Source organism: Brienomyrus brachyistius, chromosome 15, assembly GCF_023856365.1.
Source record: "Brienomyrus brachyistius isolate T26 chromosome 15, BBRACH_0.4, whole genome shotgun sequence".
Classification (NCBI taxonomy): Eukaryota; Metazoa; Chordata; class Actinopteri; order Osteoglossiformes; family Mormyridae; genus Brienomyrus; species Brienomyrus brachyistius.
The window spans coordinates 11,806,438-11,830,926 of NC_064547.1; the positions used below are offsets into that span (position 1 = coordinate 11,806,438).

General features: G+C 39.4%; 1 protein-coding gene across 4 annotated transcripts in view; it reads left to right on the plus strand.

Annotated features, from left to right (window-relative positions):
* The window catches only part of LOC125708896 (tumor protein 63-like), a 60,173-nt gene that overhangs the window by 33,550 nt on the left and 2,134 nt on the right, over nt 1-24,489 (plus strand). For 2 of the 4 annotated variants that reach the window (XM_048976811.1, XM_048976813.1), the window contains 9 exons: nt 2,974-3,231; nt 15,793-15,979; nt 16,987-17,102; nt 18,322-18,431; nt 18,516-18,652; nt 18,876-18,958; nt 19,068-19,192; nt 23,330-23,475; nt 23,759-23,906. In XM_048976811.1, coding sequence (XP_048832768.1) covers nt 2,974-3,231; nt 15,793-15,979; nt 16,987-17,102; nt 18,322-18,431; nt 18,516-18,652; nt 18,876-18,958; nt 19,068-19,192; nt 23,330-23,475; nt 23,759-23,906 — 1,310 coding nt within the window. The remainder of the gene's footprint in view (nt 1-2,973; nt 3,232-15,792; nt 15,980-16,986; nt 17,103-18,321; nt 18,432-18,515; nt 18,653-18,875; nt 18,959-19,067; nt 19,193-23,329; nt 23,476-23,758; nt 23,907-24,489) is intronic. The other 2 variants (XM_048976812.1, XM_048976814.1) reach the window with 1 other exon arrangement.

A 24,489-nucleotide genomic window follows, 5' to 3' on the forward strand; every position in this document is an offset into this window, starting at 1 on the left:
TGGACTATCCATTTTATTTATTTCTTTATTTTTATTATATTAATTTATTTATCTCATGGTCATGTGGTGATCACTCATTGATTTTTTTGGATAATTCAAAGTAAAAATCAGAAAAAGAATGTATAGTAGATTTGAAATGCACATGGGTATGTGTGTGTGTGTGTGTGTGTGTGTGTGTGTGTGCGTGTGTGTGCACGTGTGATATATTCCGTTTAAGGCTGTTTAATAAGAATGTGTATATTTACTCATAACAGGATTTAACATTATAACATTTGCAAATTCACAGTAACAGTCAGTAGCACAATAAAAAAGAAAATGAATGTCTTCAGTTCTCCAAAAGAGTGAGCTGATATCTTGTTGGATAGCTAAATGAACACCACTTTGGTTCCTAAACCACTTCTCAGGGTCCCCTCAGCTATTTCATGTATTCATTAAATTTCACCACAACCCAAACTTCATTAATTAACTAATACTTCAGTATTTCTATAAGGTATCGCTTAGCCAAACAAGGTGTGCTAGTGGTTGAGTCAAAAAAATACATTAGTGTATTGGACAGTTGCTACAAATACTGGGGTGATTTTGGAAGAGGATTTGTAATAGCTAAGCTGCGACACACAAAAATCTTTGACTGCAATCAAAAAAACAAAAATATGCAGAAGTCTTGTATTTAGTTTGGTTAGTTTAGGCCTGGGTAGGGGTTACGGTTGTCATAGTTGCAATTAGAAATGACAGAAATTTATGGGAGAGTCCCCATAAAGATATGAATATGTGGACTGTGTGTGTGTTTCTGTGTCCACACATGTACACGCATGTCTGTTAGAAAACTACATGCACGATGCAACCTTTGTCACAGTAGAATGGTACTGTTGTAATATCATGAGGAGACGATCTCTAGAGGGAGGAGAATTACTCATTACAGAACATTTGATGTCTAAAGTAAGAGGATAGAGAGGCCATCTTCTGTGAGCTTCTTTCAGCAGTTTTCATTGAAACATCAGAACCCGTCTCACCTACCATAATAGTAACTTATAAGTATAAGTACTTATAAGTATTGCAGTGCAGGGTTGAGGTCCTTCTGTCCTTGTGGAATACTGAGATTACGAACCCTTCTTCGTGGTGTTGCTATGGATGGTCTGTGCCCGATAGGCAACAAACCTCTTTATGTGGTGCCGGCATTGATGGTATCCTTCAGATATACTGAGAGGCACTTTTCATTGTGTTAGCATGGATAGTATGTGCCAGATAGATTTGGAACCTCTTTTCATTGTCAGTGTTGTTAGTATGGTCCAGATAGATTTAGAACCCCTTTTCATTGTGTCATTGGTGGGTAGTATGAGCCAGTTATATCAAAAACTCATTTTCATTGTGTTAGTGTAGATAGTGGGTGCCAGATAGATTGAGAATCCATTTTTATTGTCATTGTGAATAGTATCTGCCAGATCGGTCAAGAACTCCTTTTTATTGTATCAATGTGGATAGTGTGTACTTGATTGTCATGTCCCAATTGTGCCGCTCCCCCTGTGTGCCACGCCCCTTCGTTAACCTCGTGTGGAATCCTCTTGATTACCAGCTGATCCTAGTCTTATCCAATCGTGTCTGTGTATTTAAGTGCTTCCCAGTTAGTCTTTCCTCAGTCTTGTCAGTAAAGTCTTGTGATTGCTGATGTTTCTCTGTTCTCCCAATCGTGTCATCCCTCTAATAATCCCCGAGTTTACCTATTATTCTTGGGGCCTGTACTACAAAGTGGGGTTACTGGTTTATCAGGGTAACTTATCGGATTTAAGGTAGTCTGGGCAAAATGTAAGTGAACAAATATGAAGTCTATTTAAACTTTGGTACCTTAAATCCTTCAAGTTACCCTGATAAGCCAGTAACCCCGCTTCGTAGTACAGGCCACTGGACTCCCATGCTTCCCTTCCCGTTGTGCTTCCAGCGTGTCCTGACATTAATAGAATGAGAACTCCTTTTCATTGTATCAACATGGATGAGTTTCAGAAGTCAAGGTCCTTTTATGACTTATGGTTCACTGCTATTGTACCAGCAGCAAACTGAGCACAGTCTAAACAAAAATATAAGCAAAAAATAAATCTGTATCCACACCATAGATGATATTTTTATATTTTATAAGCAATCCTCAAGAAAGTTTATGAAAAAAAATTAATGAAAGCAGCTAACCCTTCAAAATATATAAAGAGATCAGCACCAGGTACAAGTTTTCAATATATACATTATAACGCATCTTGGTTTTCAGACAGTAGCAACAAACTTTTCATAATAGTGTGGCATTACTAAAATAAAATGTACTTATCCTTTATTTGTTGAATATATTTTACGTTTATCACTAATTTAATCTTTTGAAAATTCCTTTTCATAGCATGAGAGCTGCAGTAATGTTGAAACTAACAGCAAATCCTGCATATATAAATATTGTTCTTTCCACAAGTGCTGCTTACTGTGCCTGCAATAACCCATAAGAAAATATATTTTGGGAATACCAGCTGTATATGAACTAATTAATTCCCACTGTAAAGAATTAGTTTTTTTCATTAGATTTGTTGTGTATTTATTATAGCTAGTAGCCACAACAGCTGTCAGCAAAAGGTATAATTTTACAATGCTCATTAAATCAGACTATCAGATTTTGAAAATAGCATAAGCTATATGTTAAGGCTACAGTTACATTATTCTTTCAGTTAAAGTGAACTAACAAAATTCAGTGAAAAACATTTCTTTTTTGTTTTGTATGTAAAGTCTTTGAGTTTATGGGTATTTTGATTAAGCTTTTAATCTTGTGGCAGTATATTCATGCATTTGAATACCTCGTTTACTTGTTAATTTATGTTATTTTATGGTTGTCTTGCTGGTCAGCTAATAACTTTTCTTAATTCATGCTGTTGACAAATTTGATTATTTTACACTTTATTTGTATGCAGTAACATAGTATAATTTTCCCCCCCTGCTTTCTCTCTGTAGTCTCAGTACACAAATCTGGGGCTCCTAAACGGCATGGACCAGCAGATACAAAATGGTGGCTCTTCTTCAACGAGCCCCTACAACAATGAGCATGCTCAGAGCAGCGTGACAGCACCATCTCCCTACGCACAGCCGAGCTCCACCTTTGAGGCCCTCTCACCATCCCCTGCAATCCCATCTAACACTGACTATGCCGGTCCCCACACATTTGACGTTTCCTTCCAGCAGTCCAGTACAGCCAAGTCTGCCACCTGGACAGTGAGTATCTCACCATACATCACACTTTCTTTCTGTGAACTGTGTTGTGTGTGTATATAATGCATGGTAAGCATGACCCTCTAATGCATTCACTTGTAATGGCTTTTGTCTTTTACAAAGAAATTCAGGAAATAGCTTTTACCTGCTCCTCACAGATTTACAGTAAGGATCATTATTTAGCTGGCAAAGCATGAATATTGTGGCTTCCTGATTTCTGCTCCAGGAGATTTTCATAAATCCGATAGAAGTCTTCAAATATAGAAGCAGCACTGGATCCAATAACAGTACCATCCCTTACTCTTTGGCCCTGATTCGTTTTTCAGTTAGCATGCTAAGTATAACAATAATTTTTTTGTTAGCACCCTCCTTGTTCTGAAAGAAAAGGATTTCATTCGCCTCAGGTGGTATTTATGTGTGTTTCTGAGCCAGATAGAATATGTTGTCCCACCTATTTAGGTGTCAGAGGACTCCTAATAACTCTTAGTCTCTTGAATAATCTCAAAGTTAGAGTTTTTCCCTTCCTGGATTAAAATATTTTACAGTCACATTGTCTTATTTGTGCATTCATGTATTTATTTATGAGCCTCAATTTGAAGCTACAAATAGAAAGAAAACATTTTAAAGAGTTTAGAAGTAGTTGTTTTGGCTATGTAGATGTCTTTCTTTGTATCTGGGTGACTAAAGCTGTTTTCTATTTGAACTCGTAAATTCTGAGTTTCAACTGGAATGACACTTGAAGTCAGAATTCCTACTCCTGAACTCAGAGGAATCAATACAACCCGAGCTCAGAATTCAAGATGGCTGCACCCTTTATCAACAGAAGTTAAAACTGTAGTTTTAAACTGTTCATTAGCACATACGTCTTTTTTGTAGCTTATTAAATCAATTGTACTCACAGTACCGTCCAACCGCTATCTCTGGACGTGTTGCTATGCAAAATACTGCGTAATGTGTTGTTATCCACTGATTTTCCTAAGAACAGCTAACAACAACTGGGCTAGAACTGGGGTCTGTTTCATTAAGTAGGATTTCTTGCTTGAGCAGACAGCTTGTCAGATTTAAGGTAGTCTAGGTTAAATGTAAGTGAACAAAGATAAAGACCATTTAAATTGGGTCAATTAAATCTGATAAGTTATCCAGGAAAGCAAGACATCTTGCTTTTTAAATGGGTTCCTCATACTGCTAAATGGCTTTCGGACTTTTTTTACTGGAACACTATTAACTTGTTCGTGACATCATTCCCAGTTCTGAGTTCTGACCTCCAAGGTAAATGGAACGCAGCATAAGTCAATGTTGAAAAGTGAACCAGATTCCCAAGCATATTAGATGTGATTGAGGGTGTGGGGACAATTACTGTATTAGTGCTCAGCTTATACAACTGATTGCCATGTCCTTTGCTCACTGCAGAGATGGCTAGATGAGATAGTAGCTTTATAGCAGCTTTTATTCTGCACTCTCTATTGATCCCGTAGCTACTTCTCCTGCAGATGGTGTCATTGTCTCGCATGAAAAAAGTGCTGGCCTTGCAGATGACAGAAAGATTTGTCACAGTTAATTTTGTCATTCTTGAAGATTGCTACTAAATATTGCTAATAGGTATAAATACTGCAGAATTTTGACATTATTGTTTAACAGGTAAGCTAAATAGAACAAATGAAAGCTATTTTATAGCTTGTAACTAAACTTTGTATAGTAAAGAAAGACATCAATTTACAACTGACATCTATTCATCTTTTATGTAGTTACACCCATTTTTGCCTTTGGCATCCAGGACTCCATGACGTATATCTAGTGAAGTAATGTCGTAGCCTTGCAAAATGGTATTCCTAGTGTTCATTTTAAAGATCAATTTCTGCTGCATTTGCATGAACCATTTTGTTTCTCAGCTTCTCTCATTGTTCTGTTAACTCTTTCATCATGATATAACTATTATTTGCATTCCTATTTAGCTAACACTGATATGGGAAAGTAGTTTGGAAAATCTGTTTTCTTGAAAGTTTTCACCCAAAGCATCTTGGAGATTTTCAGTATTGTTGGCTTGGTTGTCTCAGTGTGGCTGAGCAAAGGTTTGCTGAGAGATTTATTTATGGTTTTTGTCTATGGGAATCGTTTGTTTCACTGTTAATCCAGGGAGCCCTTAATTGTTATTAAGCATGGAATAACAGAGTGTCAAAAGACTTAACAGCTTATTTGGTGGAAATAAATGGTAAAGTGTGCCTTCAGGTAAATAGGCAGATTAGTGGTAGTTTTGGAGCTGCTTTGCTATCATGGCTTATTGAGAGTGTGGGATAGTGACATTTAGCAGATTCCCACAGTGTGCATTTTACCCTTTCATTTTGACATCCAGAAAGCAGTATGTCTGTCAGAATAGCAATTGTTTACAGAGAATTGTGCGGGGTGTGAGTGACACGCCCCAAAGACTCTTCTCATCAGCTCTGCTCCGGGTGTATCTTCTCATAAACTGCCTTTTTGGCTCATGCAGGTCTGTTAGTGATGCATTTTGGGTTTGCCTGTGAATGCATTACTGAATTACAGTGTGACTGTGGATGAAGTGAGTACGACATGTCACTGCATTGTCTTTTGATGTGAGGTGTAGGTATCTGGGTCAAATAGCAATTTTATATATTTTATAAGTCCAAAGGTTTAGAAATTAGTCTTAGTTGTTTTTTTTCTATTTCTTCCAATGAGAATGGCATAAAATGTTAAATATCACAGGTGACCACCTCAATGAATAGGCTAGCAATATACTGTATCTGAACAACTCATTAATTTAGCAAAAGATGACACCTCTCATACTTAAAACTGTGAAATTCTGAGTAAAAATCAACAATCCCCTGGATGAATTAGTCCCTGCCGTTTTGCTTGATGACTGCTTTCTGGAGACAAAACATAATTCCATACCTGGGCCTTAACCATTTCCTGCCTATGTCTGAGACACCTGTGGAAAGTATAACACACGTCAGGATTTCCTGCAAGTTCTGTACATGTCCTTGGTCACTTTACATTTGTACATCTTCTACCCAATACTCTTCCTTGTAAGTTTACTGAACTTTATTCTTTTACTATTTTATAAAGTCAGGCAAACCTGGGCTGTAAAACATCATTTCGTCTTGCAGTAAATCTTTCTAAAGTTTATCTCCTTTATTTATGTACTTAGATTATTGTTTGGAGTTCAGGAGTTCAACCAAGGCTTACTCTAATGGGTTAAGGGTCCATAGACAAAACTTTGGTAAACATGGTAGGTTTTTGCTGTGAACCCTCTGTTTTGGGCCTGATCTTGGGAGCTTTGAATGGGTTAAGTTCAATGATTATGTCTCATATTGTGCCGTGGGCAAAGAGGTTAGGTAAGTGTGCTAAGAGACGTGTTGTTTCTCCAAAACGGCAAGATGTAGCTTGCTGCAGAACATCTGCAAACCCATCCCATTCCGCATGAGATGGAGCCGAGACTTGTTTGTGTCAGGAAGCCTGCCTTGACTTGTCTGTCACAGTGGACTGAGCTCCAAACTTTCAAAGAAGAAAAATCTGGAGTGAAAAGATTTGCTGATAGGGAATTGCTTTCTGGGTAATGCTTTTGAAAAAGCCCTATTTTAAACATGATCGTAGTGCTTTGAATACAACAAGGGATAGATTTGACAAGTCAAAGGAAAGTCATTTGTCTTTCTTCAGATGTAGTAAAACCTTGACTAAATCCAACAAACTTTAATCACTGCACATTGTTAGTGTGACTCCATACTAATCTTGGCATTGCATTAGTCTGCTTGCACTGGATGTTGTACAACACTTCTTTTCTCTTTTCTTGTGTAATTACTTGGATAATAGAAATATCTGTGCATAGAGCTATGAATGTGCATACAATTTTCTTCAAAACAAACTGTTATAAGGAACTGTAAAGAGGGAAACATAATAGCATATTACGTCTGGACAACTCTTTAAGAAATAAGGGAAAATCCACCATAATTACACAAAGCCTTATCGTCTTACAGTGCAGTTTTCTCACTGAGATCACATTCTGAACTTGATATTTAAGCACAACTAATAAAACTGGACTTCGTTAATTTAAAGTGACTCTTTTTAAGGAAACGTTCAGGTTTTAAAAATAGGATTTAGAATGTTTATTTTGAAAAGTTGTATTTATTTGTTTACCATATGCTTACATTAACCTTGTTGGGCAAATGTACAGACGTCACGACAGTAACTTATTTTGCATACATAGCTGTCCTGTGCAGGATCACGGGGGACCAACACACACACCATTTACACACACAGTAACACCTACGGACGTAACCCCAGAGAAAACCTCACAAGGTCACAGGGAAAACATGCAAACTCTACACACAGAGCCATGCCGGAGACTTGGTGAGGTGTGTATTAACCACGGTATTAGCAACCAGTCCCTGTACATCTGTCCTCCTCCTGATTTAATTTAGCATCTTCACATATAAATTAAACTTTCACTAAATACAAGCATTCATCAACCAATTACACATCCTTCACAACCCCCTAGGGTCTAATTAACCAATTATGGTGAGTAATCCCTATCAGTTTTGATAGCATGGCTACTATAATGTTATATTCCATGTCAATTCTTTCCATTATTCATGACATTTTTCCTTTTTCCAGTTGCCTTTATAACTGCACATAATTATCTTGAGGAAGCTGCAAGAGAAATTGATCACAAAAAGGCTTATGACGTGATCTACTTCGATTTCCTGAAGGCCTTCGATGTTGTCCCCCACAAACGGCTCTTGCTTAAACTCAAAGCTGCAGGGGTTTTAGGAAATGTAGCAGCTTGGATCAAAAACTGGTTAATAGAGAGAAATTAACGGGTGGTTATTAGAGGCACAATGACACAATGGGCCTGCATTCATAGTGGGGTACCGCAGGGTTCAATTTTAGGACCACTACTGTTCCTAATTTACATTAATGATATTCACACCAATACATACAGTAAACTTGTAATTCCTCTGGGGTCGAGTGTGTGGTCGGCGACGCAGTGTACTTTTCGCGTCCATTTCTGTTTATATCTCACTGAAATCTTAATGTAGAATCATGAAAAAAACGGTGGCTAAATCCGTAATCTGTCTTCTTTTCAAAAAGTCAATTGTCGGAAGTGTTAACATTTTTAAAATTAGGTTAAATCAGCAAAAAAGTAAACCATGTCACCTTTCTTTGTTTTACCTGCATCGGGGGCGTGTAGTGCCGCCCTCACCTGAAGATCGCTATTCACATTCTAAATAGCCACATTTCCGCATATTCAAATAGCATTCGCATGGTAATTTGATGAACAGCGCAACGGTGAAACACGATCCAGATACATCTCCATCAGCACTATAAAAGGGGGGGGGGGGGTGTGGCCAGGTGTGAATGGCTCATGCACTATAAAAAGGGGGGGGGGTGTGGCCAGGTGTGAATGTCTCATGCGTACATATGAAAGTTGCTACATATTCAATGAAAGGAGCTGAGAAATAGTGACATGTTAGGTTTTTCGTATTTATATATCCAACTGAATGTTGCAACTACACCATTTAGTCATCTTCATGTAGCCAAGACTTTGGTGATCAGGTATCTAAGATCAAAACAAACTGCCAGCATTGCTTATGATATACTTTTATAATATTTTATAGTGTTCCAAACTGCATTTTGCAATGTCTACACTTTGATGTCAAATTGTAGACTTAACAAAAATCATATTTACAATATACATTAAAATAAAGATGAGTGTAATGGCAAAACAAATATGTAAGAAATAATTTATTTGCCATGAATTAAGTTTATGATATTTGAAGAAATGTGTGATCATGCCCCAGTCAGTGAAAGTGTGTTTCCTACCTCTAGACCCCAGAGGGTTAAATTTGCAGACGACACCAAGTTGGGTAGTGTCGCAGATACTAAACTCGCAACACAGAGGCTACAACGGGATCTTGATTTAATTAGCGACTGGGTTGATACCTGGCAGATGAAATTTAACGTAGATAAATGTAAGGTAATCCATGCAGGGAGCAGAAATATAAAGTACTGATATTTTAGGGGTTCCACTGAAATAAAGGAAGCTGATTATGAGAAAGACCTAAGTGTGTATGTTGATGCTTCCATGTCCCACTCTCGCCAGTGTAGGGAAGCAATTAAAAAGGCTAATAGGATATTAGGTTACATCTCTGGGTGTATAGATTCTAGGTTCTAACAGGTCTGGATGCTGTTCAGCCAAATAGCTACTTCAATATTAGTTTAAATACTAGAACTCGTGGCCATAGGTGGAAATTAGCGGGAGAACATTTTACAAACCGCTTATCCTACTGGGTCGCGGGGGTGATTGAATCAAATGTTAAAATGGAGTTTTTTTTTTTTTTTTCATTTTTTTCTGAAGCAGGTGTGTTTTCATCCTATGGAAAGAAAAAAAAACACTTTGCATTTTTCTTTGATTAAACAGGTTGGGGGAGGGGGTACTGTAGACATGACACTACTTGTAAGGTACCTAAGAAGACAAGACCAGAGGCGCCTAACGTGCTTGCTAGAAGTCCAGAGACTGTCATAACTTGTTTCAGTGTGCCTGCAGCATTAGTCTGCAGGAAGGGAACGGTGCACAGCTAGATCTGTCCCAGCTTGTGTTGTGTGCACACTTTCAATTCATTCATTGAAACTGTGGAACTATAATTAAATTGAATGTGATCCAATTTAGAGATAAAGAAGAAAGAGGAGATCTATTAAAATCTGGACAAAATTTATACTTTTTAAAATCATTGTTGAAATGCTTGTGAACCACAAATAATTTTACAGATTATGAAGAAAGGAATAAAACACAAAAGAAAATTAAAATGTAGCCCTAAAATATTGTGCTCTGTTTTGCCCCTGAGGTATGTAGATAGACTCAACAATAATAAATAAATCACAGCCCCTAACAGACAGAAACACGCATGCCTAGCAATCAAGTGCCTAAACAGACATGAACGATGTTTAAAGTGTGTCTGACCCTAAATGGTTCATTTAGATGCAGCCTCATGTTTTTCTCTGTTTTGCAAAAGGCACATAGAAAGTGCCTTAATGCATTTGATTTGGCATTCTATTGGACTTTGTTCTACAGTCATATATAGCTATTTCTATCTTCTAAGTCCAATGGAATGCCAAATCAAATGCAAATATAACTCAAATGCATACCTTCATCTTCTTAATAGCACAACCTAGTGAATTTTTCAAACATTTGTTCATCTTTATTTTTGAGAGGACCTAATCTGCAGCCAAATTTTCAATTAATTTCAGTATAAATTACTTTGATTCAAATGTGGAAAACCTTTTCGGAATTTTCTGATTCATCAAACAACCTTTTTTATAATATAAACATTCAAAATAAAAACAGGATGGCCATATTTTTGTTCTTAGAATTTTTTAAATTTAATTTGTTCCACCATCCTTGTCTTATATCTAGCTGATTTTTGAAATTATATGCAGATGAATGAATGAATGAGATGAATGAATGAATGCTAAAGCATAGCTCCTCTGAAATGCATAGGCTATTTAATTCTGACTTGACTATTTTGTATAAAAATAAATTCATTTTTAAGCGGCAGCCTTTATAACTATCCAAGTGCATTCATCAACCTTGTTGCCCTGTTAAGACTCTGACTTTGGCTTCCTTACAAAATGAGCTCCCACCTTCCTGTAAGTGGAGCTGCTCAGAGGTATATTTGCATCCCCTAACACTGTGGCTTCAGGCAAGGATGGTGTCATGACCAGAAGAGTGTATATGTTTCTGTTTCATTTGACCATACCACATTTAACTAGAGCTGGCATTCTTCAGAAGCAAACACTGCGTGACTGAAATCTGCTCCTACCTCAAAACCAGCTAGCACAGGCAAAAACAAAATGGCATTGAGCCATGGGCGCTCATCACTGGTTACTGCCAGTCTGTGTCTGAAGCTTCCTTAGTCAATTTTTGTCAATTTCCTTAGTCAATTCTCCTTTATACATTAGAGGTATCATCTATTTTTTTCACAGCTGGGGTAGTTTTAATAACTGGACTTAGTCATGGTTCGAATTATGGGGGGTACTGTACCCCCCCGATCAAGACCCAGACCCCCCCCCCCAGTGAGACAAAAATAGCAATTTGGGGAGGGTGTTAACATTTTTCTTTTATTGTAAAAAAATTAAATAAAAAGATAATGTCACCTTGTAGGAAAATTTTATGTAAAACGATTTCAGACATGGGCGGCATGGTGGTGCTGTGGTTAGCACTGTTGCCTCACACCTCTGGGACCCGGGTTCGAGTCTCCGCCTGGGTCACGTGTGTGTGGAGTTTGCATGTTCTCCCCATGTCATCGTGGGGTTTCCTCTGGGTACTCCGGTTTCCCCCCATAGTCAAAAAACATGCTGTGGCTAATTGGAGTTACTACATTGCCCGTAGGTGTGCGTGTGAGAGTGAATGGTGTGTGAGTGTGCCCTGTGATGGGCTGGCCCCCCATCCTGGGTTGTTCCCTGCCTCGTGCCCATAGCTTCCAGGATAGGCTCTGGACCCCCCACGACTCAGAATGATGTCATTTGAAAAATGGATGGATGGATGTCAGACATTCCTAATGTATACCGCACCATTTTAACCACCTCGGCGCTAGAAGCAGCTTAGCCAGTCGGTTGTGTCATTCATTCTCATTGAGTGACCCGTTCATTGTGTTCATCTGTCATGGTACTGTTTGTTGTGCATCGGTAAATGTAAGTAGTTAGCAGAAGTCTAGCCTGTTGAAAATGTGTTATTTTACAACCTTTATTTATTCGTTTAAGTGTTTCATCTACTAATGGAAGCTGACCTCTTTATAAGTTGAATTACTTACCATTGTCCTTCTGAGGCCGGTACAGTCAACATTAGTTACGTTAACTAGCAAGATAAGCTAAGTCCTCTGTTTAAACCATGCTTATTTGGTGAGGCAAAAATCGATCATTTTCCAAGGAGATGAACTCCCTATGTTTTCATTCTCATTTTATCATGAATACTTTTATCACCACTTAGCCTGTGTGGTTTGTTATTAGGCTAATGTTACTGCATAAGAAGGTCTAATGTTATGCAAAAACATTAATATCAGTGAAACATATCGGGGCAACGTAAAAAAAAAAACTGGCTAGCAAAAAATAAGCCCTTTTATTTGAATTTTAGTGGTATTGATTCTGCATTCCACAATTACATATTTATGGACATTTTTAGAAGCTTCATCTGATAGCCCAGATGTTTTGTTAAACATAGATTAGATTTTATTCACAGACACACTATGAGGAAAAGGAAAGATGGAGACATCAGACACTTTTTTAGTGGTAAAAGAAGAGTAAGTGGGAAAGTGTTAAGAGCTACAGAACATAACACTAAAAGTATAGGTGCAGTTTTGCAAACTGTTAATGTGTATGAAGGAAAATGGTGGTCAGCAGAAGGCAGGAGAGGCACAGGAGCAGGCAGCAGGGAGATGGCAGGTTGATGACAGTGTGCAGGACAGTGAGCCGGCAGCAGAAAGATGGCAGGATGAGGACAGCTCGCAGGCAGCAGGGAGATTACTCTTACCACCAGGTCTTCAAAATAGACCATTTTTAAATAAAGTTGGCTATAGTTTGTTTGCAAATGTATAGGCCTATTACTTTTACTAGTATACTTCTTATAGGATAATTCCTGGGAGTAATCAAAACCAAATTCCTTTGGATAGGGATAAGGATAATGAGATCTTCTGTATCGATTCTCATTTTTTCGTATGTCCAGACCATGACCGTGTGTTGCATGCATGTTAGTAAACACCCCTAGCACATTTTGCACTCTTAATATTGATTGAAGCGGTAGCAGACCATAATGGTCATAGAAGTATTAGGCAGTTCCCCCAAATTATGGAGGGGTAATTCGCCCTCTGGTTTTAGTCCAGGGTGAATGGAAAGCATCAGCCACAAAGCAGGGGGAGAACCTGGACGGAACGCCAGTCCATCACAGAATGTGGATGCAGAAAATAAGGAGAGCATACAGCAGCAATCGAGAGTCGGACTGGGAATTTGAGGCTACCAACTGAAATGCTGCCTGGTCTCAGATATTTTCTGCCTCAAATAAGAAACCTCAGAAAAAAGATGAAATTAAAGTTACAAAATCCCACAATGTAACTAAATATATATTTGAGTATATCTACTCATAAGTGCCTTAGAGGCAGGAATATTTTCTGTTTACATTGTTGGTATTTTTAGGTGTGACTGTCCAAAGTATTTGGAGGTCAAATGTTTAAGGATGTAAAACCCTCAGGGTGAGGACCATTTCCTCTGTGACTCTGTGAGGCTTCTCTTCCTTTTTTTTCCTTCTTTTGCTCTCCACTCAGAATGTGTGAAGTCATGTAGAATGTGAGAGTATCGCCACGGCTTTGCGCCGTACTCAATCAATCCGAAATGGATTTAGCTCACCAATTTAGAAAATGTTGCTGAAAATGCTTTATGACAAAGTCACTGTAACTGGTGTATTTGATCAGGAATACATGGAGTATTGTTACTCTATTTCTGTTTTTATAAAACAACTTAAACAGGCACTGTGTGAAACAGGGAGTGAAGTTACTGTGAAGTTACTCTACAAAAATGAACATCATCTATACATTAAACCAAGATGAAGAGGGGCTTCATTGCTGAGGCAGAGTGTGGCATCAGCAGATGCACTGGGACCAGTATCCTCCCCTAAAGTGGGGGTGTAAGTAGATCCTTGGGGTGACATCAAAATGGGCGTCTTTGTGCATTTATTCTGGATTTGGCAGAAGCCAATTCACCATAGCTAATGTGCCCCATCCACACCCTTCTGCAGAGGCCAACTCACAGGGATGTCAGAGGGTGGTGGTTAAGAGGGGAAAATTCCTGTTCTAGCTGTAGAGGTGTGTACTGCTTTAATTAGAGGCCTCAGTGCTGCATGCAATCTGTAAATCCAAACAGCCGAGCAGGTTGCCATGGAGCGTTCAACCTCTGTATTAGCAGCGCTTAATCTTGAAAGGGACAACTGTTGCAGGGAGTCTCTTTGAGAGCCGAACAGTGTGGTTTCATTTAGCTAGTTTACTTCTGGTTGGTTTTTCACAGCAGGTAGCAGTAGCTTCATTGCTTCTGTTATTTAAAGAAACTGCCTTCCAGTTGCTGATAATAAATGTAAATTAGAGAAGGTGCACAAAACCCAATAAAGTATCTGTGGCAGTATGCTTTGTGGGTGTGTGTGTGTTCTTTCAGAGTGTGTAAGTGTGTAAGAAGGAAAAAAAAGGAGCATTGCGGGTGCTGACGTGCAACCGATGTCAGTGCCAGACTTGTGTAATATTATAACTCAGCTCAGACAGGTGCTGGGATGGGCCCCTTTCATCAGAACATTTCATATCAAAAGTTCATGGAAATGGAATTCCGTGTATCATTGTTCTCAAGAACAGCCTTCAGCGCTCTTCAGCACACTGGTTTTTTTTTTTTCTTTGAAATTAGCGTGAACTGGAACATGCTCCGTTTGTATGCTCACCCGATGAGTAAGACTTTGAGAGGTGTTGAAGCACAGTATCAAATTGTGATGGCAGCTGAATTATCAAGAAAGTCATCATTTTAAAAGCATAGTGTAACCCACTGTAGGCAGGGCTATGCTGCTGTGTGCTTGTTTAAAGTGGTATAAGGAAAACTACAAAAGTACGAGACAGTGTAACACTGAAGTAAGGCTCTTGACTTGAGTGATTATTGTATGTGCAGTGAAGGCAGCTGTAAATACTTCAGGGAACAATCCAAGCCTAAGTGTTTTAAATGATCTGGTTTTCTCTTTGTGGTGTTTTAGATTGGTCATTAAAAGTACAATGAATGTTTCATTGCCATCCTTTGTGAATGAAAGTCCAGGCAATTTTAGAACCTGAGGGGAATGTTTGACTCTTGGCTTAAAAAGTTACCCGTAGTCAGTCTTCGGGAGTCCCGGGGGGCTGAGCTGGAAGACATCAGAGCCTCCTGGGTGTGTCCTTAAAATTCTCAGTGTGAATACAGGTGGGAGTGGGTTAAGATTAACTGTTTTTATGAAGACTATAATCACAGGGTAAGCTTTAACCCTTTCTGCTCAAAAGCTGAAGTGTGACAAGTATGTACCTTGTGTAGTAGAAAATGCAGCAGAAGTGCGTCAAGCTTATAATTGCTATCCTGTTGTGCTTTTTAATTACAAGTCACATTAACATTTTTCAATGTACCTTCTGTTCTGTACCAACCATTACCTTTAGGAAAACAGATCAGCCTTGTTACATGTCATGTCATTTATGAATATTTTTTTCCAGAAAGTGAAATCTGTATCTACACATGATGAGGCCTCCATAGTGGATGAGATATTTTAATGCTTAACTTTGAAAGCAGACTCCAAAGCACTGCCATTACCCTCTGGAGGTCTTTTTGAGCAGCAGACAGCACAGCCAAAATGGTTGGAGTCTTGACGGAGGCTGTTCCTCAGCGTTATGCAGCGTAGCGTGTGTTCCTGAGATCTGCAAGATGTGTGTAACAGTGTGACATAATATATCATCATGAACAAGTCAAGCTGAGTCAAGTGGCACAGATATCTTTTTCTTTTGTTTTTGCTTTCCTTAGTATTCTACTGAACTGAAGAAGCTTTACTGTCAGATCGCCAAGACTTGTCCCATTCAGATAAAGGTTATGACCAGTCCACCCCAAGGTGCAGTGATCCGGGCCATGCCTGTGTACAAGAAGGCAGAGCATGTGACTGAGGTGGTCAAGCGCTGCCCCAACCATGAGCTCAGCCGTGAGTTTAATGATGGTGAGTTCTTTGCCATTTAAGTTCGAAGATAAACAGCTTAAAGGATGTCAGTACAAGTGTCACGTGGAGACCTGCTGATCTGCCTTTGAGCATAGTGCAGTATATTATCTAAATGGCTTTGGTAAAATAGAAAGTAATTTTCTATAAAAATCAATATGAAAATAATGTTGATTCATTTTCGGAGCTCATAAATCAGTTTAGACTATGTTTACTTTGTTTGCACTATATGTACGGTCTTTGTACCTTGTCTGTTGGGCACTATGTGTATGTATGTCTGTGCGATATTTTCTTGCTGCTGTATACACCAGAATTTCCCCTGTGATCAATGAAATTATTCACACTCTTAATCTCAATCTTAATCATACGTGACCCTCCAACACAAAACCGTACGGAAGTGGCATGGCCGTATTTTTAGATAGCAAAAGGAACAAAGCACTTTGAGTGTGACCCTCCAGCACAAAACTGTACACTTGGGTCAAAAATGAGAAATTATCATTATGGTATCAAATGAAAGAGCACAAAAAAAATCCTCAAAAAATATCTAAAAATACGGCCATGCGACCTCCGTACGGTTTTGTGCTGGAGGGTCACATATAATTCATACTGCTTTATAAGTTTATAACATGCCTTATTCATTTACCTACTCACACATGCCTTCATCATTACCAACATATGAATATTGGTTAAATGCTAAATGCAGGTTCTAGTCCTCCTCTGCAATAACTGGAGAGAGCTTGGCTACAATTTGTGACATATGTGTTTCGGTCATTTAATTTGTCACCATTTATAAATTAGCTATAATGTTTAATTAAATCTTATTTGAAGTATTACTCACAATAGAAGAATGTAGGGTACCCCTGGACCATTTAAAAGGATGCTAAAAATAAATAAAGAACAATTCCAATCCTATTTCCTGTTTGTACATCACACATAAGATAACTTTATGCAGAAAACCAGCTCATTTGGCTTTTGAAAAGATTTCAGATGTAATTATTTGATTCTTACAGGTCAAATAGCTCCTCCCAGTCACCTGATCAGAGTGGAGGGAAACAGTAATGCTCAGTATGTGGAAGACTCAATAACAGGCCGGCAGAGCGTGTTGGTATCATATGAACCCCCCCAGGTGAGTCGCAATCTCCGCCTGTCATGTGACCTTAGTTATCATGAGGCAAGGTTATGCAGGTGTTACATGTGGATGTGCACACAGAAACACACACACAGACACACACACACAAAGTCATGTAATCATATCTTTTTGGGGACCACTAATTCATTTCTATGGGAAAAATGCTAATGCTTACTATGACAACCTTACTCCTACCCTGCCTTAACCATAACCATAAGTAACCAAACAAAATAGAAGACTTTTGGCATTTTGAGTTTTTTGATGTCAGTCACAGATTTTTATAAAATTAAATTTCCTGTTGTCGAGAGGTAAGGAACATGCACTGATTAGAGTACGTTGCCACACCCACCACACGACAAACCACCCCAGGGATGAGAACCTGAGTGCAGTCATGTGGCGGGTGATACCTCAGCACCACACTAGTCCAAATGGACCAGTGTGAGGTTTTTCTTCCAGTGGCTGGAGTGCCCATTCTGCCACCAACCCCCAAGTTATTCCCTGGAAGTTGGAGGACCTGCTTGCAGGGCTGTATGTAGATTAACGTCATACCCAGGATGAAGCAATTGTAGGTTTAGGGCCTTGCTTATGGACCCAATGGACTAGAATCTATGGGATTTGAACCAGCAACCTTCCAGTTGCTCATATAGATCCCTAGCCTTAGAGCCACCACTGTTTGGCCCCTGTTATCGGGACCAAATAAATGTTCCCTAAATGTTAAAATAACAGTTCTTTTATCACATGGTAATGTATTCCTGGACCACAGACACACACACACACACAAACACGCATCCCACCACCCCAGGCAGCGTTAATTAGTAAATATGGCAGTTTCATGAGGGATGTCCCTCTGAGCTCTTATGGATTTTGATTTAACTGAGTGTCCCTACAAGCAAATGGCCTTGCTCCCATTCGGCTTCAATAACAAATTCCTGAATGCTGACATTTCCCCGTGGGCGTCTCAGTAGTGGCCTGACAGCAGAAAAGGGCCAGAAAGTTGTTTAGGTGTTTGTAGCAATGTTTGCCATAAAAGCAGGCATTTAGGTAGCCACTAATGTTGCCTGACAACAAATGGTGAAAATTAGATATTCATTTGGATGTGCAGTAACTGAAAACTCCAAAGTCTCCCACAGAAATGACTCCGTGTTAATTCATTCTGCATGTTCTAGTCTCAGGTTTCTTGTAACATTATAGTAATGTTGTGTTTTTTTCTGAACAGGTGGGCACGGAGTTCACTACTATTCTGTATAATTTTATGTGCAACTCCAGTTGCGTTGGAGGAATGAACAGGCGTCCTATTCTCATTATCGTCACTCTGGAAACCAGAGAGTAAGTCCCCTGTCTTCTGGCCATATGGTCTCTGGAAAACGCGAACGCGATGCAACCCCTTAATATGATAACTCTGGTTTCCAGTGGCCAGGTACTGGGACGGCGCTGCTTCGAGGCCCGGATCTGTGCCTGTCCTGGCAGGGACCGCAAGGCAGATGAGGACAGCATCCGCAAGCAGCATGTGACAGACGGCACAAAGAGCAGTGAGGGTACGAAACGCCGTAAGTAGTGGCTGGGGCTGGTGCAGGGCTTTTTGCATGCAACATGACTGTGAAGCTGCATGATGCACACTTTATGGCCAAACCCTGCATGACTCATACACTCCATGCCTCCATGCCCTACACACACTCCCCTTTCCTGCTTCGTGCTTGCATTTACATTTTCCTCTGCTTTTTCTTCAAAGCCCTTCCACATCCTGAGCCTGCTTGTCTTCCTTCCCTGTAGCGTTTCGGCAGGCCTCGCATGGAATCCAGGTGTCTTCCATCAAGAAGAGAAGATCCACAGACGAGGAAGTGTTCTGTCTCCCTGTAAGTTTTCCCTCAAGCTCTACTGTCATCCATGGGTTGATACTTTTCCTGGAGATATTTGGCTTTAACTGTGTGGCCTATTGCTTACAACTCCCTCCTCTCTCCCCAGATTAAAGGGCGTGAGATCTATGAGATACTGGTGAAAATTAAAGAGTCTCTGGAGCTCATGCAGTTTCTGCCCCAGCACACTATTGAGTCATACAGACAGCAGCAGCAGAATCTTATCCAGAAACAGTGAGTATCTTAAACCATGAAGTGCGTGGACAGTGCTCAAAATGGCTTAGGCAATGGCTTTCGAGATACAAGACAAGAGTCCATCCTGAACACAATCACTGTTCCTGTGTTTCTGCTTTTCTTGGTTTTTCTGGTTGTCCTTGTCTGTTGTTCATCAGGTTGGCTTAACAGAGTAGATTGCATTGATCTTTTTGCCATCAAGGGTGTTCAGTTGGTATGAATCAGACAGTGAGAGAGTCACTTCTTGTTTTGGAATTGTAACCCAAACTGAGCATGTGGTGTTGCAGTGGTGTTTTAAGATCATAAAAAGCTTTAGAGTATGCATACGCTTACTTTGGAATAAGTGTGTTGATGCACTTGTGTGGAAATGACGAAGACATAAAGACGTTTTCTCATTTCCGCATGAAGTACTCGTAATTCACATTATTAACAGCATAGCTGTTCCTGACAAGTTCATTCATTCATCCATCCATCTATTTATCTACAAACCGCTTGTTCTCGCCACGGACATGTAGGAGCTTATCCCAAGCAGTACTGGACACACGGCAGGGGGACGCCCAAGATAGGATGCCAGTTCATCACAGGGCACACTCATGAACACATTCACAAAATATGAGATATTTAGAGATGCCATTTATGTTAACTGCATGTCTTTGCACTATGGGAGGAAACCGGAATACCCTGAGGAAACCTTCCACAACATTAGTAGATCATACTAAATTCACTCACAGAGTGGAGGTTGGTTCAAATCCTCAAACCTGGAGGAATGAGGAAACAGTGCTACCGACAGAGCCTGCAAGCTACCAGAGTGATAAGGCTGACTTTGTGTAATTGAATTGAAAGGAAGAATATTACATTGTTGCTTTGACTCAATCAGTGGCAAGGATGCAGTTGGATTTCTACTGGTTGATGAAATATTTTGCTCAGATAAGTGGAGCTCTGGTCTTAACAGAGCTGATAGTGTCAATAGTTGGCATCTTCTTCATGTCCATTACAGAATTCACATGGTGATGCTGCTTATCCGGTCTGCCTCTGATTACTGAAACAAGTGGCCTGTGGTGTGTGTTATTGGATGCCCAAGGGCGTCATCCCTCTCACCCGTGAAATACGTCGTGATTTTAGCATGACATTTAATATGTATGCACCGATCATTTCTTTTATTATCATTTGTCACAAAGAAGAAGCTAAGCCATGAGTTTATGTTTGTATTTTGCAGCTTGTGTTGGGAGTCAGTGAACAGTTCACATTTCTTTCTTTTGTGTGATTGTTTTAGCACCCTGATATACATCCATGTTGTTTAAACCATGTTTGAAATGGTCATTCAGAAGCTCTGTGGAGCACACTGTTGATTTTCAGTTAAATTATTGCATCAGTCTAGGCCTTTCCAAATATTTAGGTGAAGATAAGGTGACAATATAAAAATTTGTTCCTGCACTCCTTTTGTCATGCTCACCACAACTTCTTCCACATGCAGTAGTAACGGTGAATTAATGCTTATTAATTTTGAAAAAGGGATCACCATGTTTATGTGGTCTTTCACCCAAAATATGCCAGGGGACAAGATAAAAAAAAAAAAAAAAGATTGATTCACCGAATCATTCAGTGTTCTTAGACACTCAGCTGATGTGTTGAGGCCCCCCGGTCTCTGCGTGCTCTAGGTTTCACTTGCATGCCACCTCTGTTCCTCCCTTTCTTCCTACACTGTGTCCTGTGAGCTGTTTTTCCACAGCACATCTTCATGATCATAGTCACTCTGTACCTTTCACCTTAAAAAACGGTGCTTTTACACTGTGAAATAAAGGCCCTTATTACCATGAAGGTGAAAAAAAGTGTGTCAGCCTTTTTATTTTTGCCCTGAAGAGTTCTGAGACAGGTCATAATTATCTCCCCATATCCAGATGTTTTAAATGCCATCTGGTTTGGATGCATAGAGGTGTGTTGATTGCTCCACTCAGTAAAATGCTTAGGGCTACAGCAGCACCTTCTGGATGCTAGTAAAATTACACCCTCTCATAGTATGCTGTACATGCAACTCAATAAAATACCTATGCCTGCATACATGTGAATGAAGCATTTTGTTCAGTTCAACAGTAAAACAGGAACATTTTTTTTTACCAAAACAAATGTTACGTTTATGTAAAATGCTTATTATACTTAAACCACATTTGACAATCTGGCTGAAAAAAGTTCTATTTAGAGTTTTTCCCCTTAGGTTTCTTACATCCTAAGTGTTGGGGTTTGGTTTTACAGAACACGCATTAGTCAAAGCAGTCACGCCCATCCAGATCACTTGAGTGCTTATGGTCATGAAGATGCCTTCTCCGCTTTGGGCCACACCCTCATTTTCCCTTTTCTCTCTTTTTTCTCTCTTCTTTCGGTTCCTCCCTGCAGTCTCTTTAAAGCCAGTCTCCACAATGAGCTTTTGGAGCCAGTCAGTGACCAGAAGACACGGTTCAGTGCTGCCTGAACCACAGCCAGACATTCCTGCGTGAGCCTGCCACCTGTGGCCGCTTACATTGATGCTGCCCCCCCATTCCCCTTCCTGTCGCACCTCATCACAGAGACTGCACTTGATTAGCAGGAAATGGTCAATGATAGATTGATCGTACCATGAAAATCACACACAGCCATGAGCCCACACTCCAGGATCAATTGTAACATAACAATGGCACCTAATATGTTTTCGGCGCCAGCTGCTTCTGTGGCGAGATCTTTTCAGACCCTTGGCTTCATTTCCTGCTTGTTTTATTTTCATTATATCTCACCTCAACATCTCACCACAGCTACAGCAGAAATGTTATGTTCAATTAGAAAATTTTCATGTCATGATTTTTCTTTTAATGACTCCTGAAAATTTATCATCTCACCCCCTTGCATGAATGATGCTTTTACTGTAGTACTGTAGAACACAACGGACAAAGAAGAGTCTATATTGTGAGACCAGCGTGTATGTGGTATTGCACAAATATGTTGCGCGTCAATAGTGGTGCCTTCTCAGCTGACCTCCTCACTTTCCTCAGACTAAGGGAAGTGCTTTCTAAAGACTGAACCGCCAGAGTTGGTCAGGAACCAAACGCTAGTATTTTTCTATTAGAGCCGTTATTGTTTTTGAGCTGCATCATGTAATGCGTGGCTGCTTTTGTGTAAATGGTGGAGCTGGACTCAGGTGCGGTCATCCCTGGGAAGGAGGCAGGAAAAAATTACAATAAAAAAAAACAAAAATAACTTTGATAATGCTGGACATGTTTTTTTTTAATCACTGCAGGACAGTTTTCTGCCTTTTGCCTTTTCTAATGAAGATTTATTTACTGTCAGTACTTTGATGAAACAGTTACTGAATGTACAGTGACATTTAAATGGTTTAGCAGAACGTGTTGTTTATTCTGTTTGAAACAGATTGTAGTGATACATGCATTTTGCACTTTTTTTGTCTTTACTCAATAAATGTCTGTTTTCTGCTGCTGATCTTTATTTTCCTGTTTTATTAAATCTTAGTTATTACTTTTAGCTGTTTTTTATGTCTATATACTGTGTGTGTTGAGTCATACACACTCCATTAGATACAAAAATGGTAGTTGAAAAAATTTTTTATTGTATAATTGTGATTGTATAATTTGGTAATTATTTTTATTTTATATACTTTTGTCTGTATACCAGTGCTCATTAGGGGAAAGATGTATGTGAATTTGCAATGCTATTATTGCCATATAATAGCTGATGGTATTACAACCATGGAAGTTAACGAAGAAGACCTGTGTTAAAATGTAATGTAAAAAATGTACGAAAATCAAAGAAAGGTAAAAAATATCTGAGAGCAATACAGTGGACCTCAGTGATTCACAGTAGTTTTGCCAGAATTTATTTTTTTTTATAGAAAAAACAACATTTGGGGTTTTTGTGCAAATGGGTATCAGAGGATAAAACACCTCTGGATAAGTAGATAATTTTTACAGTTTATTTAGTATAGGTCCTATATTCTGTTGATGAAGATCCTCATGAAGAACAATGTGACAAATGACGATAATTCTGATTATATTGAGACATGTGTTTGGTATGGGAATGTTTGATGAATGTCTTTTGTGTTGGTTGAGATAGGATGTGACCTTGGAGTAATGAACTTTTTTTCATTCACCTCAGAAATTCCATCCAATCCCAGACACCCTTTGGTTCCAGTTCCCCTCCCCATGGCAAGGTGAACAAGCTTCCGTCTGTCAGCCAGATCATCAACAATCAGCAGCGCAACTCACTGACCCCGGCCAGTATGTCTGGGGGCTTGAGTGACAGTAAGTGGGTGCCTCCCCAGCCAGAGCACTGTACACATTCATCTCCAGGGCGCTCATGTCACATGCCAGTGCTGCTTGATCGGACTTGCGTGCCTTACAGTATCACTGCTGCATATTATAGCAGATAAATATGAGATGAACCTGTAGAAGATGTCATCTTGTGATGTATGCTACCGAAGAAGCCAGAATGTCATAGCATGTTTGATCATCTCTTCTGTTAATGTTATGTTCTGTATAAAATGTTGCAGCCAGCTCAATCCTGAGACCCTGTTGTATTTTGCAGTGGCTCCCATGATGAGCACGCATATTCCCATGGGTACTGACATGACCACACTAAGTCCAACCCATACCCTACAATCTCAGTTACCCATGGTACCTGCTTCCCACTGCACTCCTCCTCCACCCTACCCAATGGACTGCAGCATATCCAGGTAGCTTTATTAACAAAGGTCCCATTATTGTAGTTCACTTGTCATGCTTGTAATCCTACGGATTCTGTTTTGTATGTTCCAATGACCTCTCTAGATTTGCAATTAAGACTTGAAGGGCCATAAACCAAAAAGTGCAGTAGCTTATATAAAAGTCCAGTGCTATAAGTGTGTCCTTTGGAATCGTCAAGCAAGGAGGCCAGTTTGACCTAATCCTTACACTACAGACATAAGACTCACTGATGGCTATCTTTCAGATACCTGCACAGATGTTGACATCTCAGTTAAAAAATATATCTTATAGTAATAATCATCGTATAATAATGGTGTCATGTTTAGGTTGATTCAGGAAGAAGAAGAAGCTGTTTGAGGTGTTAAGTGAATGAAAGTTTTCAGACTAAAAACCCCTTATTATTTTCATTATATTAGGTTAATATAATAATGTTAATATTAGAGTAAAATATATTTTCTAGTTTAACTGGGGATACTACTCCAGTACACAAAATCAATAACAGAACTTGCAGAACTGCTATTTTCATTCTGTAGTCTGATCTGTCTTGAGGAAATGACTGTCCGCTTTTGTCTC